Genomic DNA, 19961 nt, shown 5'->3' with positions numbered 1-19961 from the left:
GATTTGTCCAACCCTCTTTCAGAGTCGTCCAGGTTGGCAGCTGTTACTGCCTCCTGTGGGAGTGAGTTCCACAGGCTAACCGTGTGCTGCGTGAAGTGCTTTCTTTTGCCTTGTCCTGAATCTTCCAGCTTCCATTCTCGGTGTCATGGGAATGAGAGAAAATCTTTCTCTGCCCACTTTCTCCATGTCATGCATAACTTTATAAGCAGGAGCGGGGTCAAACCATGGTTTTTATAAGCCAGCTGTGTGCGTCAAACCATGGTTCTTTTCAATTTTGGAAATTGCAGGCAAAGCAACGCGCATGCCCAAATCTCCCTCCCTCGTGCTCCCCTGCCATTGGCGGAGGCTTCCGGCGCCCCGCCCACTCCCTCAGGTAACGGGGCTCCGCCTTCCTCTCCCCCCGCCCTCCTGTCACCTTTCACCCTCCGCGGGCCCTTAGTTACCGCGCCGGCCTTGTTACGAAGCCCAAGACTGCCCAGTCCAGGGCTCCGGACCGAACCATTCCTTTAGAGGGGGGGGGGGGAGGTTCTCCAGTCTTTGCTCTCAGGCGGCGGCGGCGGCTCGCGGTTCCCTCTTCTCTGCGTCCCTCGGCGCCGCTTAACTCCCGTTTCTGCGTCTTCCCCCGCGCGGCGGCCTCTCCGCGGCCGTGTCCGTCGCCGGCTCCCCCCCTCTTCTCCTGCCAGGTGGTCTCGCCCAGCGTCGGCGTTAACGGAAAGCGCTGAGGGGGCCGAAGATGGCGGCGGCGGCGGCGGCGGCCATGGCGGCGGCGGCGGCTTGGCCCCTCAGCGACTGAAGGCGCCCGGCCATGTCGGACTCGGAGGAGGAGTGCCCTGAGCGGCAGCTCAAGTTCGTGGTGCTGGGCGACGGCACCTCCGGCAAGGTCAGTCAGCCCCCCGAGGGAGGGAGCGAGACTCGCCGTCGCCCCCAAGCGCCTCCCGCCCCCCCGTGAGACGCCCCCCCCGGAGGCCGGAGCCGGGCTTGTGGGTCTGGGGTTTCGCGAGGGGTCCTTGCCAGCCCCTCTCCGGGCCGCCCTTCGCCCTTTCATAACGCCGGCCTACCTCGCAGGGGGGTTGTAGAGAGATGACAGGGACCAAGCGCACGGGGGGGGGGGGGATCCTGAAATGCTTTAAAGCACCAAGAGGAGTTTTCTTATTTATTTAGTTACATCGTCTGTGTTGGGGGGGGGGAGATGCTACCGGCCCCCCCCCATGTAATTAAGAAAGCAAATAGTTTATTTTGTTTTAGCAAACAGCCAATATGCACATTAAAGCGATGGTAATTATAACAATAATAGTGACTTGCATTTCTACTCCTTAACCTTTAAAAAAAATACATAATTTCCCATACCTTCCTCAAGTTTTGTAGCAGGGATCTGTAGAGCCTTAACAAGGAATGGGGATGGTTCTGAAAGATATGTACTTTGCTGTCTGGATCAGACAGCAAAAAGAAACAAACAGGTCTTTGCAAGGGATATCCTTCCCTTCTGCACTCTTAACAGCCGGTGAATATAATTGTTTCTAAGATCATTATAGAAAAGGCATTCCAGGAGCACATGAGTTGTATCTTCTATTGACGCCAAGTTGCAACCACAGACTCAATATCTTTCTTAGGAATTCATTTATGTCGGCCCATTCAAAATGCTAACAGGAGAACACTTACTCTTGCCTGTGTAAAGAATAAAGTAAATAAATAAGAACGCCCCTCCCCGCACAAGGATCATCTCCATGATAGGGGCAGATCTGATACCTGCCAGGGCTCCTTAAAGCAGGTGGGAGCTCAAGTGACTAAAGAAGCGCCTCCTTGCAAAAAAAAATCCCTGTGAGCAGTGCTGGATTTACGTATAAGCTAAACAAGCTATAGCTTAGGGCCTCACTCTCTTGGGGCCCCCCAAAAATTTAAAGGAAAAAAACCTGGATGTACATTTCCGAAATATAAGATAAAAACAAATAAAACCTACATACAGCAACAGTGTTTCACTATTAATATACTTCTTAATTGTATTTCAGTTCAACAATTACTTTGATAAAATACATATTTTGTTATGTGCAAATGGCTTTAGATACCTATTAGGTACATAAATTACCATATAGCATATATTCAACACAAAAAACAGCAACAATTTGTTGTTTACAAAAGACAGCTGGACATATAAAGGACCCCATTACCTTTGGTAGCTTAGTGCCTCATCAAACCTAAATCCGGCCCTTCCTGCGAAAGTACAGTGGTACCTCGGGTTACAGACGCTTCAGGTTACAGACTCCGCTAACCCAGAAATAGTACCTCGGGTTAAGAACTTTGCTTCAGGATAAGAACAGAAATTGTGTGGTGGCGGCGCGGCGGCAGCGGGAGGCCCCATTACCTAAAGTGGTGCCTCAGGTTAAGAATAGTTTCAGGTTAAGAATGGACCTCCAGAACGAATTAAGTTCTTAACCCGAGGTGCCACTGTATTCTCTTTTGTCATTTGCAGCTCAGGGCTCCTCTGTTTGGAAGAAGAACACTCCACTGAACACAGTGGGAATTATTATTGTTGTTATTACTTTTTAAAAAGAGGGTCATTTCAAAAATAGGATTGGGCTGTCACATGATGATTACGGGTTTTAGATTGTTAGAAAAAAAGACATCAAAACTTTCTAGGCTTTCTAATTTATTTATTTATTAAAATTATAGAACAGCTTTATCTTCCAAGGAGGGGTACATCGTTTCCCCCCATTTCATCCTCACAAGAACTCTTAGAGGGAGGTTAGGCTAAGACGGTGGTTCTCAATTCTTTTTCTCGGAGGCCACACTTGCAGAAAAAAATTGCTTGTGCCACACCAATTTTTTTTTATAGATGAGAAAAACATTGGAAAACAGAAGAAACAGCAACTAGCACTGCTTGTACACAACTACTTTATAATATTATCATGGAACATCCAGAAATTTTAAAGCAATACAGCTACATAAGAACATGAATTATTTCCACAATAGAATTATAAACAAGCCTTAAGTATAAATATGTACCTTAAGTATGCATACAACTACAACGAGATGTATGAGCTTGCTTTTGCAAGGTAATCTCAGTTATAGGATGAGATAGTTCTCAGTATCACTTGATGCTCCTCTCATTTTAAAAAATATATCCATTCCCCCCCTGTATTCTGCTGAACTGTACTGTACTACATGAAAATCTTTAAATGTTTCTTTGTCCTTGAATGTTCCCGCCACACGCCATCCTCTCCTGCCATACCCTTTGAGAACCACTGGACTAAGAGATGGTGACTGTCCCAAGATCATCCAGTGAGCTTCATGGCTGAGTGGGGATTCACACCATGGTCTCCCAGGTCATAGTCATAACTATTATGCCACACTGGCTCTCCAAATAACCCTGGTATTTCAGGATTCTGAAACAGGTGAGGAGGCGTCCCCGCCCCCACAAGCTGAAGAGCACAATTTGGGTGGTGGTGGTATTGGAGCTGGTGTGTTGGCCTCTGCTGCTCCCCTTGAGTGTTTTCAATAAAGCTTTATTATAGTAAAGCTGGGAAGGGGCCAACAAAGTCAAATGCATTTGTATAGCAGTCTTTTTAAAGCTGTTAAATTGACAAAAGGTCCCGAAATGGAGATTAATGTTTTTTTTAAGTCCCTAACTTGATTAAAAGTAAAAATGAGCCTAGGTAGCCTTCCAAGGGCACTAGAATGCATTTTGAACTGGACTTGAGTGGGAAATCATAGTGAGTAGTGTAGGGTAAAGGGACCCCCCCGTACTATGCAAGAGCATCCAGCGATGCAGGTCTCCGCACCTGCAGTCTGAAGTGGAATAGCCCAGGCACATCATTGAGAACAAGATCTATTACCATTATTGCATCTATTTACTTTTCAGTAGCATTCATTTAAGATGAGGAGGAATAAAGTTCTGTTCTAATAAAAATGATATAGCCTAGCATAAGGAGTGTGCCCCGTCCGTGCCCACTGGTGAATGATGAGGGGAAAGGGTTTAGTTGCTCTTAGGATAAGAGAGCAGTGGAGTCATATATGCAAGTAGAGCATCGTCAGGTCTGGCCCACCCATGAGGCAAGATGAGTCAACTGCCTTGGGTGGCAGGATCCACAGGGGCAGCAGGTCTGGTCTACAGCAATGGCTAGACCTGCTGCTTGGAAACTGGATCTGCGACCTGGAGCTGTCATCCCACCCCGAAGTTCTGCCTCCTCAGTAGCCTCTTGGTGAATAGGAGGTGCTGCTGGTCTCCTCCCACCCCTTGGGGGGAAATGTTGGGGTCTCCTGGGCTCTGCAGCCACCCAGCATGTTTCAGAGTGAACCCCTTTTCCTCACCACAACAGCCTTTGATTCCCACTTCAACAATCAGGTAAGGTTGATTTGATTCCACCACCCTGTTTCTTCCTGTTGTAGATCTTCATGCACCCGCCTTTCCCTGTTGTGGTGGTGGGAGCATTTTGTGGTTTGCCTCAGATTTCAAAATGTCTTGGGCCAGCCCTGAGCATAGTGGAGGAATCGGACTCTATAGCAGAATGTAAATTTGCTGATACTGTGTCAGATTCACAGAGAGCAGCTTAAATCAATCAATCACCTTTTTAAAGTTGAAACCGTGTAGAAATTACAGAATATAATTTTACAAAATATAAAATTACATATTACAAACATGGCAAAAATAGTCATTAACAATAAATTAAACACCCAAAAGTACACAACCGAATTGAACAATTTCCATATAAATCAGAATAAGGTCTAAATAAAGATGCAAAAAATTAATATCAATAATGGCAACAACCTCACCCTCCACAAAATCCCCTCAACAACACCCCAACTCAAGAATCTGTTCCGCAGCCACAGCTTTTGCATCTGGAGTCAGTCCAGGTCCTGTCCTCCCAGGCCAGGTGGAAAAAGGCCAGCAAGGCAGGGATCAGGTCTTCCCGGCCTCACAGCCAAGATATTCTCTTATGTACCTTACCCTAGTGCAGTGCTGCAGTTTCAGCTTATTCCTGCTATAAGCTGCCAGCTTGCCCTCTCTAACTTGTATTACAAGCCTGGTTTAAAATTGTTTCTGGCCTCTTCATGTAGCTCTGAAGTATGTACCATCCAAGCCTTCATAAAAAAATCATATAGAGTATTTATAAGGATAGTTAAGATTGTTTTCTAAAAGTTTCTGGCTGCTCTTTCACATTTACAGATAGTCAAAATAGTTCAAAAGGTGTGGCTGTAGTGCTAGAAATAGCAGGCACTACTTGTATCATGCTTTAGTGTTCAAGAGTGTACATTTAGAAGCATGTACATTCAGTTCCATGGGACATGGGTGGCGCTGTGGGTTAAACCACAGAGCCTAGGGCTTGCTGAACAGAAGGTCGGCAGTTCGAATCCCCGCGATGGGGTGAGCTCCCATTGCTCGGTCCGTGCTCCTGCCAACCTGGCAGTTCAAAAGCACGTCAAAGTGCAAGTAGATAAATAGGTACTGCTCCAGCGGGAAGGTAAACGGCATTTCCATGAACTGCTCTGGTTCTCTAGAAGCGGCTTAGTCATGCTGGCCACATGACCTGGAAGCTGTACGCCGGCTCCCTTGGCCAATAAAGCGAGTCAGTCACGACTGGACCTAATGGTCAGGGGTCCCTTTACCTTTACATTCAGGTCCAGCTTCATGACATAGCATCCTCAGGCCATGGCCCTGTCTCTTACCTCAGGTCTCTGATTAGTGCTAGGCAGTTTGGTCTGGGCACCTTCCATTTTAATTTCCCACAGTGCTTCTGGTGCAGCATTATTCTGGGACATTGTGGGTAGTTAAATAGCAACTTGCTGCTCAGGCGATGAACTGATATAGGTGGAGGTTTGCCAAGGACACACCGCTTCTTCTTGGTCTTTGATAATTGAACTGTTGTTATTAGTGCCTCTCCTATATAATCTGTTTTAGTTTATATGTATTGTATGGTATTTGGGGGTGGATTTGGTTTCATTATATTGTATTATTTTTTCTAGCTGTAACCTGCCCTGGGATCATAATGTGAAGGGTGGGTAATAAATACGATGATGATGATGATGATGTTGTTGAGAAGAATTGCTTTGCTGGATCAGACTATCCGCCTAGACCAGTATTTTGTTTCCAACAGTGTCTGGCTGAATGCTTCTTGAATCTAAAGAATGTATTTATTTTACATATTTAGTACCTCTCCCTTCAGTTCTGAAGATCTCCCAGGGTAACTTATAGTAGATCAAGAAACCCCAAACAAAAGCTTAATGGTAAATCAGCAGTAGGGAAAACCTATCACAACATTAAAACCAAAGCTGCAAAGTTTACAAAACTGGAGCTACCTGCAGACATTGAAAAGGTCTTCATGCTTGACACCGAGATTTCAAAAGTTGCTTAGGCAAGCTTACATAGGGAGAGTGTTTCAAAGATGGGGTGCCACAACTGAAAAGACTAATCTTGGCCACTCCCTGCCTCATTCCTTAGTTATATTGTACAGAATTAGAGCAACTGCCTGTTTATCCCCGCTGGTGGTAGTTCTCCACAGGCCTTTCTGTTTTCTGATACCTCATATCCTTTAAGTGAAGATGCTGGGAACTGAATCTGGGACCATGCACATGTGAAGCAATGAACTATATTAGTGTGGGAAACCTGTGGCTTTTCAGATATGAACAGCCTCATGGTGAGCGGCCAGGAATGATAGGAGTTGTAGTCCACCATCATCTAGAAGGCCACATTTACCCCAGCCTTCAACTCTAGTGGAGAAGAGCCATGCCCTCTGTCCAGAAACGGGAGCACTCAGCTTGATATCAATGGAGCAATAACAAGCAGAAGATACAGCAGGTTGGGGGTTCATTACTGGTTTTTGGGAGCACTGAAATACGTTTCTTGGATTGTGTGGCACAGTTGCTTGTAGAGTTTTTACAGTTTCTGACCATGTCTATTCCCATTGTATTGAGAATTACCATATAATGGTTATGAGTGCCTTATATGACCTGATACACTTGACTATAATATTGTATGCTGTATGCTTAGAATTATACTCTTCTAAACTTTTATCCCTATTTATGGACTAGAGATGCTTACTTTTGAAGGAAGCCTTTATTATTTTACATTTTTAAAAAGCATTTTAAAGTGTGTAAATTACTTTACAGCTTGTTTTTTTCATCCTGATGATATCCCTATATGGAAAATGACCATACCTAGCTTTTAAGAAATGTAGGTAGCATTAGCAACTCCCATGTTGATAAGGGCTTTGAAATTGATTGAGATTCACACCCAACACTCTTTCTGCAATTCTTACAAGAGTTGTGATTCATGTGTATGTGTCAGTGTGGCCTGGTTCAAATGTAACTGGACTTCTCACCAAACTTTGGTTTGAAGAAACTTGAGTGCTTCCCTTTCCTCTTGTGTGACCGGCTGCAAATGAGGCTTCCTGTTTTTTTAAAACCAGAGTTTCCCTGATGTCTGAAATTGTAGCTTAAGGACCACCTACAATTCAGGATTGCAAACCAGGGTGGTAGTGGAATGCTTAGGTGCGTGCCCACTCAAATCATGTCTAGCTGAGTTAGCTATTGTGTCTGAACTGGACGTCTTTCTCAATTCAGGTTAGGCTGTAGTTAATGAAGGTTACTAAATTTGGTTTACATGCATGATAGTCAGAATGCTTGTGCAAATCATGATTTCCAATTCTGATTTGCTGTAATGAGAAACAATAGTTTGAAAAAATGGCACTGAAGTGGCAAACTGTGGAAAGAAGCAGCTATGCCCCACCAGCAAATAGTGCACAAAGGAAGAAGTTATTTTGCAGAAATGTTTTTGTGAGAAACTTTTCTTTCTGTAAATTCTCATTTTCTTCTGAAAAATTAGAGGGCAAAAATTCAGTGCAGCCTTAATTGAAAACATTTGACCGGTGAACCCACTCTAGCAGGAAGGGAAATGGAATATAGGGTGCTAGTAGATTTGTCAGCCAGACTAGGCTTGTGGAGACAAGAAGGAAGTGCTGCTGTGGAATGCAAAGAAAACCACAAGGAAAAGACTAAAGAAAAGTATTTACTGGAAGTTAAGTTTGGAGAGTATAAATACATGATATAGCAAAAGAGTGGTTAGTTAGAGGATGATTAATCACCCCCTTTAATAACAGCTAATGGAATGAACAGGCTGTAGGATTAAGACAGATGTACCTGAAGTTCACATGGAAGGAATTTTAACAGTTGTATGTTGTTCCCTCTCTTTCTTCTATTCTTCTGAGACTTAGAATCATCAGTTTCAGCAAATCAGCTAGGAATGCCTAGGGCTACTTTGGGAATCTTAAACTGTAAAAGGCCCCCATGTTTGACAACTACGCTGAAGACCCAATAACTTGACTGTTTCTGCTGAATACAGATTACTAGCAGCACTTCACGCCAGAACTCTTACAGCTCTTTGCTTTCTGGGTACTATTCTGGATGTTTCGACATATAAGCAATGTTTCTTAACCACCTGAGCCTAGAATGGGGCCTTTGGGTTTATTATTTTGGCTCCTGAGGCCAAGAAGAGATTTGTTTATTTGTTTATGAGTACTTATTGAGGCTTTATTTGTAGTACTTAGATTCCAGTGATAGCAAATTACCAAAGATCGTAAATCAGATATAATGGATTCATTTTTAATTCCTCAGTGTTTTGGTTTTTGTTTTTTAAAACTTGGCTATGTTACATATTGGTCTCTCTTTCTCTCCCTACAACCCCCTGAGCTGTTGGTATAGGGCACTTTACATTTATCAATTGCAAAGTAATAAGGCACCCATCTCCTGATTTTTCTGCTCTAAATTCTTTTGCATTAAGTGGAGATCATGAAAGTTGTCTTAGAAAACTTCGCTGAGTTGTTGAAAACTTCTTGCACTTATTGGCAGATGTAAACCCAAAGAGTTCGTTCATTAATGCCTCTAGAAACCTCTTAGGGAATATTGAGTGTCACACAGTGATAAAGTCAATATTTACAGTATCCCGTAAATCAAGGATGGGAGCATACTGTATATAACCTTTCTGAATTGGAAAAAAATTAAATATTCCTATACAATTTCTTATTAAAATACAGGAATATTTTAAGGCAGGAATCTGTTTGCAAAATGAGGGTAGTTTTGGTGATTTCTTCCATTTATTTATTATGTCTGATATTCTCATTTTTGTTGTTTTCTCTGATGTCATACAATTTATATACTTCCTATAAAGTTTTGAAATACTGAAATATTTTCATATTGTTTGAAAGATACTTTTCAAATCAAAATGTCAAAATAAATTTATTGTGAATATAATTTTTAATTAATAAATATATAAACATTGAAATGAATTATGATACCACTTGTAAGGTAGGTTATTGTTCTCGGTCAGTCTGCAGCTTACAGTCTAAAATCCTTTCCCTCCCCCCTTTTTTCTAGAAAATGTATTGGGCTTGATTTAGCAGCAACACAACTATCAGTAAGCATATCTTTTAGGAAATGGATTCTGTTCCACTAAACTTACATTGTTTTATTGCTAGTAATATGAATTGGAGGCCCACGTATTAATAGGAAAATTGCTTCTTATATTCTAGGCATATCCTCTAAACTCTTGCATTTATTCATAACTTGAATATCTCCATAGCCTCTCATACATTAACATCTGCAGAAATAGATTAGTGCTCAGAAAGTGAGAGGCAAAGTAGTCCAGTGGATAGAATTTCAAACTTGCTTTTAGGAATTCTAGATACCCATCCCAGTTCTTTCATGGACTCGTTCTGTGGTCTTAGTCAGGTTGCCTTCTCTTTGCCTTGGTTCTCTTCTTGGGCTTGTGCTAACCTAGTGAGGTGTTCTTAAAACATTTTTACTTGAACTGTATACCTTTTGGCCATGTGACAAGCTGTTTTTGCAACTCCAGTCAACATCAAAAGTCATCCATGTAGGGAAGGAAACACAGGTCCAAAGCCCCCTTGGGCACATGAACTATTTGTGTGGTCTTTGAATCCTGGACAGTGTTGTTGTGAAGACAAACAACGTTCTGAAGTGTTTTGCTTGTTACAGTGCTAAGTAATTAAGGCAGGATCTGGAGTGTGGCAGAGCATATGCTTTACTTTTAGAAGATCTCTGGTTCAACTCTGCATCTACAGGAAGGGCTGGGAACAATCCCTATTTGAAACCTTGGAGAGCTACTTCCAGTCGTCGTAGATAATACTGAGCTTGATGGAGAAATTGTGTGATTTGATAGAAGGCAGCATCCTATGATGTAAAGATAAATTCTTGTGCTCTCTGCTAGAGCAGCCCAGACTTCGTGTGTGTAGAATAGGATGTACACTTTTATTCTATTGTGCTCTCTCACTTTAGACATCAGTTTTGTGTTAGAAATTTCTCTTCTATAGTTTTAGAATTGGTATCCTATCTGTTGACAGGAACCCCCCCCCCCAAAAAAAAAACAGTTGGGAAGCTCTGATTTAAAACTTGCCTAGTTTTCATTTTATTATGTTTTACTTCAGTTGTGTCTTCTGAGATATCAAGTGAACTTAATATGATTCTGTTTTTAGACATCCTTAGCCACACGTTTTGCTCAAGAAGCTTTTGGGAAGCAGTACAAACAAACCATAGGACTTGACTTCTTTTTGAAAAGAATAACACTCCCAGGTAAGAGGAGATTAACATGCATAATACAAAAAAATGTGACCAACAGTGAAGTGTTGAGAAAAGGACTGTACTCTTAAGCACATAAAAAGTTCTGAAGTTCTAAAAGTATGAACGAGCTTCAGTTACTAATACAGGATACTTACTGATGAAGGATTTTTTTTTAATATTTACATTATGTTTTGTTGTGTGTGAATATTTAGATTCCCAAGAATGTGTTTGTATGAGGTTCTTGAATTTAGGATTTAAAGTAGATACACCATGTGCAAAATGGAAATGGAAAAATGCTTATTTTGAAATGAATATGGTTTTTAGATAAAATATCCCCTACTTTTACTTAGGTTGAGGGGATACATATATACTGTAACTATGGAACTGCTAGGCTGTGATATGTGAATGCTGTCTTATGCAAGGCAGCATGAAATTGCTGGCATTTAATAGACCACTAAAATTCAGGGTCCCCAGGCACTCATAAAAATACAGTTTGAGCATTCAAGATGTTTCACTTCGTGATGCAAAGAAACTATTTAGATGCCAGTTGTAGTACACTGCATGGAAAACGTAAAGAAGTAATTAAAAAAGAATGACAGAATCTTAAAGTTTGTTTCTAAACAATTGGGGGGGGGTGTCTAAAATGAGTTGATCATTTTAATGTAATTCAATTTGCAAGCATAAAAATATTCCATTAAAGGCATTTTCCCCTGGTGTGCTTAACAAACCAAAGCTGGAGAGAGCATTTTCACTATGAAACTGCAGGGAGAATTGATAATGTTGCTGCAAGATTGAACTTTTATTATTTTTGGGATGTTTCAGGAAAATACATATGAAGCATAGTTGAATTGAACAGTGAGCAGGACTTTTGTGTGTGCTAAACCTCAGATGAACTTTTCTGAAAATTCTGTTAAATAAGTGTCAAACTTAGAGGTCCTGAAAAATAATTCAGAATCTAGACTTCAGCAGAAATTTGGGAAAGTTGTCAGGACTTTTCCAGATTTACTAACATTCAAACTACATAGATTTGTTGGATGTGATATTAAATCTCAAATATGGGTGCTTATTTTTTAGGAATGTAGAGAATAATCCTGTGTTGCCCACTTGGCTCTCTAGATGTACATACAATATGTATCATATTTTCAATAGCAGAATGTGGGCCAGAAATACATTTCTTCTTATCTCCCCCTCACCACCCCCAATAATAGCTGCTAAGCTTGTGTAACATATTAAATCATTATTGAATTCTAAATGGGGATTGAATGCTTGGGAAAATTTCTTTTCCTACAATAATTTTTCTCGCCAATTATAATAAAATATTACCCACTTTCTTTATAACATCTGTATATTTCTTGTATTTGTGTTTATAAGAACATTTCAGTTGCTTTTTGGTGGAGTACATAAAATTGTTATTTTCCCAGATTTTTTCACAAGCTCCACTTTGTACATGATGGCATAACTTTTTAGTTATTGGTGGTAATGTTTGTTGGAGAGCCATAATAAGTCTTCTTGTGCTCAAAATGTTTATGCCACAGAAATCCATTTTTAAAGATGAATGCAATTGTTATTTGAATAGCAACATTGTTATTTTTAAAGTGCAATAACTAGAATAGCAATTTCAAAAAGAAACAGTAACTGTGATTGAACTCATTAGGGGCCAGGTAACAAAACTGCAGTTTCTTGAGAGCTGTGGGATTAATATTTTTGGGTTAATATTTTTGAAGATGACCCTTTAAAGTGAAAGTATTTTAAATAAAAACGCTTATTCTGCTTCCTTTTTCATGAACCTTTGGTAATTCTTCAAGACTGAATATTGATTTCAGCTCATATTTGGTACCTTTATTCTTGTTAGCTTTGACAGGCATTTATTTTGGGTTTGGAAGGAAGAAGGTCTGATTCTAGGGACCTCATTTCCCTCCCAATTCCAGTGCTACCACAGCTGATGGTGTCAACCAACTGTTTTGTATGGAAGGTCCTTCTCGTACTCAGTCTACTGCTGTATGCAAGGGTCTCTGCATTGGGGTAAATGTTTTTGGATTTGTGGTACATATCTTCCAGCACAAATATTGTTGAATAGTTTAACTGTAAAATGATATATTTTTAAAATTAAAACTGATTCAATTCTCTTTGAGGGAATTATGTTCCAAATAGTGGCCTGGTTCATTATATTTTATGATCCAGTTTAGTGTGTCATTTAGATGTAACCACTGTGCAGATTTCAATGCTTAAAATAGTGCATCTGTTAGTCAGAAGTTTTGCAGATAGAGCTCCTTAAGAGTCACAGTCAAAATACTTTCAGGAAGGTTGTGGGTATAAGCCAGTAAACAGGGTTTCACTGTGAAAAGGCTTTTAAAAGGCCTCAGTAAAAAAGGAGGACAGACGTGTTTTCAGTTCCATCTTTACTGTGTAGAACTTTAAGTAAGGTTAACCAGTGCCCCAAGTATACTTTTAGAAGGCTGCTGTTGAATCCTGCTAGTGGCATCAATTCAGACCAAATGAGTTTGGCTATCTGCCCTGTGTTCCTAATAAACTCAGCTTCACTTTCAATTGAACATTATTTCCTGTAAAGTACAAAAAAATTGAAGTTTAAACAAAATTTCTTAAGAATTTTTAATATTCAATACATATGAAAACTTTAAAGGGTTTTTTTTGCTATAGGACCAAAAATATACATCATGCAATTGTGTAAAACATATTTGTGTATAGTTACTTGAAATATTTACCACTGTTCAACATCTACATGGATAGTGTGTATTCTCTCCAGTTTTAAATATACATGGAAATTGAACCTAACTGAATAATTCTGGCCTCATTTGAAAAATACATATCTTAGTCTCATTTATTTCAGTACAAAGTTCTGCCAAATAAATGGGCTTAAGACCAGGATTCTAGGAAAATACAGCTATCAACATATTTTGAAGAGGGAAGAACCCTGTGTTTTTGAATGTTGTAATCATAATAAGATATTTTTCAACATAATATGTTGCTCATAGCTTTGATGCACATTAGTCTTAAGTCTCAACAACCCTGCTAATTGGGTGCCTTCAGGTGCAATCCAAGGGAAGTTCTCCTGTGCAAGGTTCATTAGAATGGATGAGAGCTTCCATTCATTTGAGTGTAGCTTGACACGTCAAATGCCCTTCAGGAATATATTTACACAGAAAAGTTGTTAAAACCATTATTCACACTAGCTTTATTATATAGAAAGAAGGTTCCAGATCTGAATATAGTTTCTACATGTATCTCTTTAACACAGGCAAAAAACTGGCTAACTTTCTCAAGTTTGCATGCTGTTTTTCCTGATCATTTATTTATCTGACTATGCAGCAATGTTATGGGAAGAATTTTAAAAGGTGTTCAGACAGGAAACCTTATATTTATGTTAGTTGTATATTGTAAAAGATCAATACTTTTTATGTTAAATGCAGTGGGACTAAGACTAAAATCCTGTATATGCTTACCTAGGTGTAAGTCTTATTGATTTTGTTGTGGAGCTTAGTTCTGAGTAGCCGCTTTTATAAACCAATTTGAAGTTTTATTACATTCAAGCAATATATAGGCGTTGTGAAATAAAATAAAAAAATAGACGTGCAAGTTTGCACTCTAAATATACATGAATGGGTGCATGATTGAAACCATAGTACTGTAAGTCATTTACATTGATTTAATTAGGAGTAATCAACATAAGGGTCATCAATTTTATCTTTAATAATATTGAGTAAGTGAAATTAAATGTTTTTGTTTTATAGAATTACTTTTGTTTTAAAGAAATTGATATTTTTATAACTGATATGAAGGATTTTAATAACTGTTACTTGGGTGTATTAAACTTTTATCTGCAATATAACATACAAAATTCAAACTGATGTCCTTTCTTTCTTCATTAAACACACACACACACACACACACACACACACACACACACACACAAAAGCATATACCTTCCATTTCCTCAGGTTGACATCTGTAACATGGGAATCTAGGAATATATATTGCTCTTGAATATGTGGACTGTTTAGGATTTTGCCACCTTGTCTTGACCAACTGCTCTGCTAACAGCCGTGTGACAGAGAAAATGCAGTTTTGAGAAAAAAATGCACCTATTGAATTTTCACTAGTCTGCTCATTGTTACGATGGCACAGAGCTTCTGTCCATAAAAAGTAGCATACTATGATGCTGGAATTGTGACCTAAAGCATTCCTTTGAGATTTTTGTTCGGGAGAAAAAATGCATTGGCTGCTTAGATTTTGAGCACAAAATCACTATTTTGTATTATGCAAGCTGTACTGTTTGAACAGTTCATGGAACTATGTTCTAAAATGTGATGTATGTAGGCAGTATATTTTGCCGGGGTAATGTTAACACTGGTTATAAAAGTTGGCATAGGGAATAATTTATGTGAGTTGTTTCTACACATACACATTTCTTTTAAATGGAAGAGGCATGATTGCAATTTGTTACACTCTTGTGTTCAGTATTTTGTTAGATGTAAGTACTTTAAAGTACTTTTAAAGTGTGTGCAAAAGTGGACATACTACTTATCTGACATGAACTGATTCCAGCAGTAGCTGGTTCTTAGCCTAGCTGTCAACGTTTCCCCTTTTTAAAGAGAAATTCCCTTATTCTGAATAGGATTCCTCGTAAGAAAAGGGAAAAGTTGACAGCTATGGTTCTTAGCTGTTACATCTTTCTTTCTTTATCATTACATTTTTTGGGGGTGTGATGCAAACAAATGAATTCCTGTGGGTGAGATTTTAAGCTTTTATTTAGTGAGATCAGTGAGACTGGGAAATGTTTCAAATTGGCTGGATCATGCTTATATTATATGAAGTATTATAAAGGCTTGATATTAGAATAATTTGGATTTCTGCTAGAGAAAAATTAAAAACCACTGCTCAATTCATGAGATTTGAAGTCACGTTGAAGGTGTTTTGCTTTTGGAATATTTATTAATGGAACATAGTGCTGGTTTAGCATCCACAATATATTGAGTATGCTGACACATATACACTGTGAGGAGCTAAGGACTATTGGAATATCTAGACACAATATTTAAAATCAAGTCCAGTTACTATTGCTGAAAAGTGCAATCGTTTAGTATTTTGAGTCTGTCTTTCTAGCTGTGCTATCAAGGAGATAACCAGGATCCATTGTAAAACTATTCATTTGTGAGCAAGGTCAGCCAAAGCTTTACTTTCAATTTCTCTGCAGTTATTTGCTCTTCCAAACAGAAGAGCTGCTCTGCAATTTTAAAAATGACATGGCTGTTACTGTGGGAAGTGCAACAGATAAAAGTGAAAATATAGCTTTGCACACCATTCATGTCTTCTCAGCTGAATTAGGGGGAAAATTGCCCACAAGAAAATTTGTGTCAGATTATTAGTACAAATAAGTGGGAAATGGCTGCTACTGAGCACTCACAAATAATGAATGATGTGATGTTGACAGGTACAAACTGTTTGGAAAATAATGTGCCCAAAATTTCATTGTGCTCAGGACCGAGAAGGCAGAGGGCCTTTTTGGTGGTGGCGCCCTCCCTGTGGAACACCCTCCCTTCAGATGTCAAGGAGATAAAGAACTACATAACTTGTAGAAGACATCTGAAGGCATCCTTGTATTGGGAAGTTTTTAATGTTGGATGTTTTATTATGTTTTGATATACTGTATGCTGTAAGCCTCCCAGAGTGGCTGGGGAAACACAGCCAGATGGGTGAGGTATAAATAATAAAGTAATTATTATTACCTAGTTTTATGCACCAAAGTGAGGTTTTAATTTTGCATTCCTTGAACACCAGCTCCTCCTGGTAACATAGCAAGTAAATTGGGGGGCGGAGCTGTTTGCAATGGAGGCGTGGTAGTGAGATAGAGTTGCTGTCAGAAATCCCCAGTGGGTTTGTGCAAGCCATTGGGCATTATTCAATAGCTCTTGGATCCTAATCATGCTTTGTGTTTATCATGGACACACACACACACATGTGCACATATGCTGTCTGGGTCCGTGTGATCCTTGAATTTGTTTTTTGTGCACAGCAGACCATGTCTTATCATATTGCCACTTTAACAGACTTGCATTAGTTAAAATGATGTAAATAAGCAAACCAATAATGGTTTTCATAATGCATCCAGAAAAATATTATTAAGGAAAAAATCAAGAGAAGAATCAACATTTGACATGACTGTTCAGTTTGTTTGTTTGTTTGTTTGTTTGTTTGTTTGTTTGGTTTTTGGTTTTTTAATCTATTTGCCAATGTGATATGGGTGGTGGTGGTGCAGTTTGGGAAAAACATGATTAAAGCTCCTTTAGATGTTGCATTGCGCTCTGGATCCTGGTCAAATGCAGGGCATGGTTTGGTGTAGGCAGTGGCAAAGCCTACTGTTCATTTCTTTTGTACAAGACAGATAAATCAGCAACAGCACATCTGACAAAGGTGGAACACATGGTGTTGCTGCTTCAATATTCTGTTGTAAAGATTATTTATATCTGATTCCTGTAAACCAGCTATGTCAAATACATCAGTTATTTTTTCCCCCTTCTTGCAGGAAATGTAAATGTTACTCTTCAAGTATGGGATATAGGAGGCCAAACAATAGGAGGCAAGATGTTGGATAAATATGTCTATGGCGCACAGGTATGGTTTAAAAAATTATAAGTTACTGTGGTTACTTATTGTTGGCTTCTCTAGGACCTTACTGTAAAAATGATAGTTTGCAGTAGAATTTTAAGAGGCTAGTAAAATGTAAACATCTGCTTAAGTGAAACTGTTTTGAACATTGGTTTTGTAGACTGAATTTTTTTAGCACAGGATTGCTTGAACAGTATTTCCTTTTATGAATGAAAGGTGCTAGTTTGTATATCCCTAACAGCTTTCTGAAACAGATGTTCATGGCCCTGCATTGTGGCTTAAGTTGAAAATAGCAGTTTTCGTCAAGGTTATTTAGATATCCCCATGGATATCTAAATAGGCATAGTGGCTGTTTTGAGTGCAGATGCTTCCTGGGGAGCAAAGGTAGAAGGAGGAAATTAAGAGCAATCCTATGCTATTAAATTCATTCAGCCAGCTGAGGTTCTAGGAGGGCAAACAAAAGAAGGCAACTAGGTAGCTAAATGTTTTTGCAGAGCAGTGAAAATGAACTGTGCTTTACAAGTAGGCAAATTTTTAAATTATCAGTAATGCTACATACATTCTTTTCTGTTTAGAATAAGAAGCATTTGAGACAGTGCACCCTCTGTTGTTAGTAAACTACAAAAGAACACTTGATTTTTTTATAGTACTGCTTTTTGGACAGCTTGATTTATAAATATGTACAATAAATCTTACTCAAACCCACAGCCCATTTTTATTTGTGATGAACCTATTTTTGTTTTGTTTTCTCTCTGAATAAAGAGAAAAATAGGTGGTTGAGGCCCAGATGAAATGGGGTGTGTGGCAATGTGTAAATATAGAGGAGGAATTGTTAATTGAAGAGACTGGAAATTGCACATTAGTAGAAGAAAAATGGGCCAACTTGTTAAATTTTAAAGCTAGTCATTTTCAGAAATGAAGTTAACAGATGTTTATTGCAGCTTACCCAAACCTGAGTCAACCTTGCTGCATCTCTTGAGCCACATCATGTTTTCCTACATAAGGCGAGGAAGCACTATAAAATGAGATTAAATTTAAACTCTCAATAATATGGTAACTTCACTATATGGCTGCAAATTATATACACAAAATTAAAAGCAATTGGGGATGTGAAATACTAGAAAATATGTTTCCCATGCAGCCAGTCCATGGAAATAGTGCCCATCTGTTCTCGAGGTATTTCTTCCAAATAAATGTATATAGTTAGCTTTGATATATGAAGTATTTTGAGTGTTCAAACCACCTAATATAAATTATTTTAGTATCCCTTAGAGCAATCTGGTCAGGTAGGTCATTATTTAGTATCTCCCTATTGCAGATGAGAGACTGAGGCTAAAAAGCAATAGCTTGCATGAGACCATCTGCTGAATTAACTATAATAGGCACAATTTGAGCCTTAGACATCCTTATTCATATTTAGGCACTACACTAATTCTATTACCATTTTAACTTATCAGGTAACCTCTTTTCTTCCTCAATTTCTTTTGATTTCAGATTTGCTTCATTAAATTTCAATGCTGTGCTCTACAGCAGAAGTTGCACTTGAATTACAAAAATATAGCTGTGGAAATAAATTTGATACCCAGAGTGCTGGTAACTTTGTGGACATCCATATTATCCATTAAGTTTAAATAAGACTGTAAACTTTATTTAGACTTTATTTTTTATGCCTTAGCCCAGAAAATTTTTATCATATCCCTCTGACATCTTCCATATATCTGTTTTACTGGGCATGACTGATTCAGTCTGTTGCTAGAACAAATAAACCATTGTCTGAACTTTTATATTGTCAATTTCACTCTATCATAATTTCAAGGTTAGAGATTCATAATTAAGACTCTGCAAACTTGAGGGTGATGGGAACTAGGTGCTGTCCTGCCGATGACAGTGAAGAAGAAGAACTTATATGCTCAGCAGCAAGTAATGAGTCACAGTAGCCACTACACTCAGGCTAAATGACAGGAAAGATGAGGCTACATGGGCTGGGAGTAGCAATCCAAATTTAAGAAGTCCAAGGTCAGGGCAAGGAGTTCAGAACAGCACAGAAACAACAGAGTTGCCCTAGCAGGTTGGCAGGCTCATCTGCCAAGTTTCCAAATATAGGGCAAGGCATGATTACTCATGAGACTCATGAGACCTGCCAAGTGTGCAGATGCTCATTGCATCAAGGAGGATGCGCCTGTTCCCAGTGTTGGGAGCACTGCCAGGCCCTGGGCAAACAGGCTGTGCCTTCCCCTTCTGACCCTGGTTTTTTAACACCTAGTGGTGGACTAACACCCTCACTGGATTCCATTGCTGTACTCCTTTCCCGGTTGGGGTGTGTGTGTGTGTGTGTGTGGTGGAATGGCAGGACTGCTTCCTCAGCCAAGACAGCCACATCCTGGGAGGGGGGTGAATCTGTCTGCTTCAACCTCTGTTGCTTAGTCTCAGCCCTGTCTCCCAATGTCACCCTCCTGTTCTCCATCCTCCTTCATCTCAGCCTGCCACTGCACATGGTGACCTCAGGACTTGTTACATCATCTCCCCTCCGATGATGCCCCCCCCTTCTTGGTCTTTGGATCTGGCTTCATGGGGTAGTGCCTGTGAAAGTGGTGTACCAGCTCAGAGGTGGGTACATCTATGACACCCTTCCAGGAGTGTTTGTTTAGTCCATAGCCCTTCCAGTCTATCAGACACTGCAGCAGACTAACATGGTGATGAGAGTCTAAAATCTGAGTCATTTCATATTCCTCTTCTTCCACCATTACCAGCGCAGGGGGCATCTCCAAGAT

General features: G+C 39.6%; 1 protein-coding gene and 1 long non-coding RNA gene across 3 annotated transcripts in view; one reads left to right on the top strand and one right to left on the bottom strand.

The window, feature by feature from the left end:
• LOC309350028 overlaps window positions 1-19961 on the bottom strand; it is a 494376-nt gene that overhangs the window by 460737 nt on the left and 13678 nt on the right. The gene's annotated exons all lie outside the window — the stretch shown is intronic.
• The window catches only part of RAB28 (RAB28, member RAS oncogene family), a 62687-nt gene continuing 43149 nt past the window's right edge, over window positions 424-19961 (top strand). Inside the window, exons 1-3 of one of the 2 annotated variants that reach the window (XM_081876490.1) lie at window positions 424-880; window positions 10482-10578; window positions 17108-17196. In XM_081876490.1, the coding sequence (XP_081732616.1) occupies window positions 806-880; window positions 10482-10578; window positions 17108-17196 (261 nt within the window). In that variant the 5' untranslated portion in view covers window positions 424-805. The remainder of the gene's footprint in view (window positions 881-10481; window positions 10579-17107; window positions 17197-19961) is intronic. The other variant, XM_081876491.1, reaches the window with a different exon arrangement.

The sequence above is a fragment of the Podarcis erhardii genome (genome assembly GCF_964252035.2).
Source record: "Podarcis erhardii genome assembly, chromosome: 9".
Lineage (NCBI taxonomy): Eukaryota > Metazoa > Chordata > Lepidosauria > Squamata > Lacertidae > Podarcis > Podarcis erhardii.
The sequence above is the reverse complement of the archived record's forward strand: the minus strand, read 5'-3'. Positions and strand labels throughout refer to the sequence as shown.